At 30.1% G+C, this 5,460-nt stretch overlaps 1 protein-coding gene across 1 annotated transcript; it reads left to right on the top strand.

The window, feature by feature from the left end:
• The first annotated feature begins 14 nt into the window (after nucleotides 1–14).
• Nucleotides 15–3,792, top strand: LOC118201225 (uncharacterized). The gene has a single exon (XM_085812178.1). The coding sequence runs from the start codon at nucleotides 15–17 to the stop codon at nucleotides 906–908; it is 894 nt and encodes a 297-aa protein (XP_085668304.1). The 3' UTR covers nucleotides 909–3,792.
• The last annotated feature ends 1,668 nt before the right edge of the window (nucleotides 3,793–5,460 follow it).

The raw sequence follows: 5,460 nt of genomic DNA, 5'->3' as shown, positions 1-5,460 counted from the left end.
TTCTTCTATACGTGATGGCTATATTTATTCAAGTATTTTTTTCTGTTTTGATTTTAAAGACGATTTATGCTCAGAATACAAAGACATACAATGAAGTTGCTGAATTTGAAGAACTTTTAAAACTTGGTAGTCCTCTTGTTGTATTGTTTACTGAAGAATGTTGTGCATGCACAAACTGTGTGGAAGCAGAGGTTTTAATTGGTGGCTTGAGTCAACAAATCGAAGAAAATGTGATGGCTGATGTTGTAAGATTAAAAAAACCAGATTTAAGAACACGTTACGGTGTTAAAAGTGTTCCCACGCTGGTTTTCATACGTGATAATAAAGCAGCTTTATATGATGGTAAATTTGATTTAGATGAAGTTTATACTTGGTTACAAGAAAACAAAGAACCAGCAACTATCGATTTGAATGATGAGACTTTTGAGCATTTGACACAAGCTGCTACTGGAGCAACAACTGGTGACTGGCTTGTTCTATTTCATGACGGTAGTTGTTGCAAAAACCGGGAATTAATGCACTTGGAAAATGCTGGCATAAAGCTTAGAAACAGAGTTAATGTAGCCAGTGTAAATATACGGAAAGCCGTACAAACTGCGGAGCGGTTTAAAATTACGAAATGTCCCAGTATTATATTTTTTCGTCATCAGAAAATGTATCGATTTAGCTTACCGGATGTCACTGCAGCAACACTAAGAAGGTTTGCTGAAGGATTCTATAAGAATTCTAAAGCTGAAAATGTACCATTCCCTCCATCACCATTTGATAGATTTACAGACAAAATAATAAAATTTTATAGTGATTATTGGTACAGTTTATTAGTAATTTTAGCTGTCACAACAGTGGCTACAACATTATTATTAATCTGTACTGTGCTTCAAAAATTACATCATCAAAAATCGGAATAGAAGATCATTGGAGTAGTTTTGCTGAAATTCTAAGCATTCCTTAATTGTGTGTATGGATCTTGTATATGATTTTATTGATGTTTCTATATATTACTTTCAACAGATGCTGTGTATTGTGCTCTAATATGGTGTTCTACTGAAATAATTAATGTTACATTTATTATGACTTTATTTAATATCTAGGCTCCATAAGTGAATTAGCATAATTATTATAAAGTGAATTAGCATAATTATTATAAAGGCCACAAGGAGCCTCACTATTTATCTCATTCACGGGTTAGAGTGCAGAATCGCCCACCTATTTGTTTGGCACTTTTTACAAGAGTAAGAATAATTCGATTTTTGTCAATTTTCTTTGACTTTTTAAGAGAAATTAGGTCGATGTGTACATGGATAAAGGAAATGCACAATGCCATTTTTGTGGAATTCTGGAATGTTTTTTAAGAGAAAATAGGTCGTTGTGTACATGGATACCGAGTATGTACAATTCTTAAAAACGTGCCAAGCAGTGGGGAATTCTGCACTTTCCCCTTAGTCGTCAATAAGATAAACAGAATTACATTTACATTGCAAGTTTTTTGACTTAAATGGATTTGAAATTTCTAATGAAATAACCAGAATTGATACAATTATAATTTATTTTAATTGTGAAACTACTATTTGTGATGAATTATTTCAATTTCAGGTGATAAATAATGGTCTACAATATATATGTACCATATATATTGATTAGACTGATTTAGACATTCTTCAGTTTATGTTAATTATTTCATGTGGTAATGTTCAGAATGTCATAACTTTTTATTTTTCCCTTTGAGGTTTTTAAAATTTTGAATATATATTTATCATAGATGTCCATATATATTTTAAGACTTACCTTTTACTACATTAATGTATCGAAACACAGGATGTCTCTTGAAATTGCAGTTTTCTTTCAAATCTTGAAATAATGATACAGAATAATGAAGGTAAAGACAGTGAATGCAAGACCGATACTGATCAAAATATATATACTGGCAGCTTAAAAGAAGGGGAAAAAAAAAGAAATTCTGAAATTGGCTCAGAAAAATATATCTTACCAATTGTTATATAATAATATACACCTGTTTTTTTGATCAAATTTTACAACAATATTTGTAAGAATATATATAAAGAATTTTATTTCATTTACTTGATTTCTTAACCCTCTGAGCATTACAGGTTTAGCCTTGAAATTTCAAAGTTCCTCAAAATGTCATGAATAAGTGATATTTTCTTGATTTTAATTAAAAAATGACTCTTTCATTTTGTACCTTGATTCCTTTTCATCCAATATACATCCAAACTGAAATCAGATACATTAAAAGCTAGAAGAAATTTTCATGTATAATGAATGTGGAAGGCAACCTTCTGTACGGAATTTTCCGGCCGTAACGCTGAGAGGGTTAAAAGCAGTAGTCCCTTCTAATTTTATTGATACTGAAATTAAAGGATACTTTTAGGGTGGCATATTAGAATTAAAGAAATCTATTATTTATTTTTAATATTTCCTCAGATATTATTGTGATTCTTTACTTTTTCTTAACACCCTTGTATATGAATGCATTTGTAAAAAATATTATATTTTATAGCAACGCAAAATACCATCATAAGAACAGTGAAATTAGCTGCGATGAAAAACAAATTAGTCATATAGAATTTACAAAGTCAGAAGAAAGAATTAATAATACAGTCAAAAGTTGTTAATCCGGACTCGTCGGGACTTCAGCAATTCCGGATTATAGATCATCAGTTTAAATCTGGTAAGATGGCATGCAGAAATTATAAAATTAAAAATATGAAACTGTAATTTATGAAATAAAGAACAATTATGATCTAAAGGGTATCAAAATTTACAAAAAAAAAAAAGCTTAATATTTATTTGTTTACTTTATTAAACATTTCTTTCAATGTAAGTTGTTTAAGTTGCTTCGTTTTTTATGTAATAATACATTCTCTTTAATTCTATAAACAGACATAATTTCTTGTTCATTTACAAAGTTCCGCTGTTCAAGCCCTATAATTGCTGTGTCGAGAATACCGACTAATTTGTCAATCGAAATTTTTTCGTTTTCAATAACCTCTGTTACTTTCTTCGCTATCGGAAGCGAATTATAATGACGAGGAATTTGATTTAAATTATATCAAAGACGGAGTACATCGAGATGAAATACTACATCTAGTAAGGAATTATAAGCCAAATAAAATAAAAACATCTTCCCTGAAGATAAGGCTAGTGCTGACAGATCAACTTCCAATTCTTTGCACGCTGCGGCGTTAAAGATAAACAAAGGATATGCCTTTATCTATTTTTTGCAGCAAATCCACTTTTTGTTTAATGGACTTCGAAACATACTTTCGCTTTGTAGATCCGTTACATATTAGTAAATATATATCAGAAATTCTATTTGACATAATCGAAAGTTCAAGCTTATTTTTATAAAATTGCTCTAACAGTCTGCAAAAAATAATAAGCCGAATCCAATTCGAAGATTAAGGAACAACGCAATCTGCAACATTAACTGAATTGGATAATTTTAGCTTAGCTTATACCATTCGTTACATATTAAACGCGCATTCGTAAATGTATTTTGCACACATGCATATTCGCAGCCATCAACGCGACGCATGCGCAGAAAGTTTGTAGCTTTGAGGTCCGGATTATGGGTGTCCGAATTAACGACTTTTGACTGTACTTGTAAACAATCATTTGGAGAGTTAAAGTTGACAGAAATATGAATATACGATTTTTGCAATACATTGCATTATAAATAGTTAAAACAAATACAAAAATTTTGAATTTTGTTGTATAGACTTGTGTAACTATGTTTTATAAATTATTGTCAATAAATACATGGTTTCTGTATTTAGACTCATTTCTTAATATATTAATGTAATATTAGTAATAAGTAATGTCCAGAAATATTTGTCATTATATGCAATTTTTTAAAACAAAATAACAGTGTCATTAAATTACATTAAAATAAAAATTGATAAAAAAACTAATATTACATTTAATATCCGAACTGTTGATAATTTAATAAGATGTTAATTTTTATTGTTTCTGAGAGTTTGACACTGGTTGCAAATATGATGCACAAAGGATAAGCAAGAAAAAAAGGAAACACTGGAATTTTACTGAATAATTTTGCATAAAATTTGATTATAACATTATGTTTAAAATACTTTATCTAGGCAGGATTTTAAAAGATCATGTATGTATAAGAATATTCAAATTAGGAAAGCATTAGACAAAAAATGCATACTAAGAGTTTGAAACACTTTTTACTCTTATTGTAAATAGAGTGATTAGTGAGAGTAAATTTTGAATATGATATACATGACTATACGAAAAAGTTAGAATTTGGTTATGAAAAACCACTCAGTGCAATTGAAGGAGTTAAAAACAATGAGAATCAGCATAATATTCATAAATTTGCAGAACTAATTACAAAAGTTTAAATATAGAACCCACTTCTTCGGCTAATGTGCGGATGATGGAAGAGAAGCCAGTGATAAGATACAGCACTAAGAATGAGAGGAAGGAAGTAATGCTACTGGTGCCATCTATTGATGAAAAATGATTAGGATGTTTGACGTCTTGGTCATATGCAACATATCCAGCTTCAATACTTCTGTTTACCATATACGTTCATGTGTTTGCCTTACACACTTCAAGTCATGTCATTCAACTAAACAGAATTTAGCTTCATTTTATTCCTTCTTTTTTCCATGAAGTTTGCTCCTTCATATCAGCTCTTGATCAAGAACTAAATTATGTAAAAGCAGTTGCTGTTGAGAGAGGCTATTTATCTAACATTATTGACCAAGCAGTTAAAAAATTCTCATCCTTACACATCAAAAAGCATACTCTCGTTTTAAGAAACTGTAAGAATTCTGTCATCATTCCTTTCTTCCTATCTGTTAGCATGTTAAGTTATCCTCCTATCAGTTAAATACAATGCATGTATTTAACAGAAATTCAACTTTTGAGTCATTTTCTCTCTGTCGATAAAATTCACAGTTTCAGACTTAAGGACCCTATTTCAGATATGAACTCCTATGATACATATAGGATTCCTTGTCAGTGTACCTTAATTTATATTAAACTAAGAGAGCCTTAAAACTCTGCACTAAGAAACATAAGGCATATGTTAGAATATCTTAATATACATGAGGCATAAGGAAAGAAGAAATACATAAATCTTCTATTGCTGAATACTATGGGTCAGAAAATCACATTTTCCATATTTTTCTTCAGCCAAAATTATTCAAAAAAAACCTCTTCTGTTGCTGAATTGGATTTTCTACAGGCAATAATTCTCGTTAATGATCTCAGTTCCAATCAGTCTTAGCTTTTAAGAAAATTATATCATAGTTGTTTTGATTTATCATCCATATATGGTGCCATTAGCTTGATTTTCTTCCTCTCTTTCTTATCACAGGCTCCTCTTTCATTATTTGCATCTCTGTAGCTGAAGAAGAAGGTTCTACATTTAAATCTTCGAAACGAATCCTGCAAATTCATGAATAT

The sequence above is a fragment of the Stegodyphus dumicola genome, chromosome 2 (genome assembly GCF_044657685.1).
Source record: "Stegodyphus dumicola isolate Sdum_Otavi_A_Nest chromosome 2, ASM4465768v1".
NCBI classification, from domain to species: Eukaryota; Metazoa; Arthropoda; class Arachnida; order Araneae; family Eresidae; genus Stegodyphus; species Stegodyphus dumicola.
This window is presented reverse-complemented; position numbering and strand designations above follow the sequence as displayed.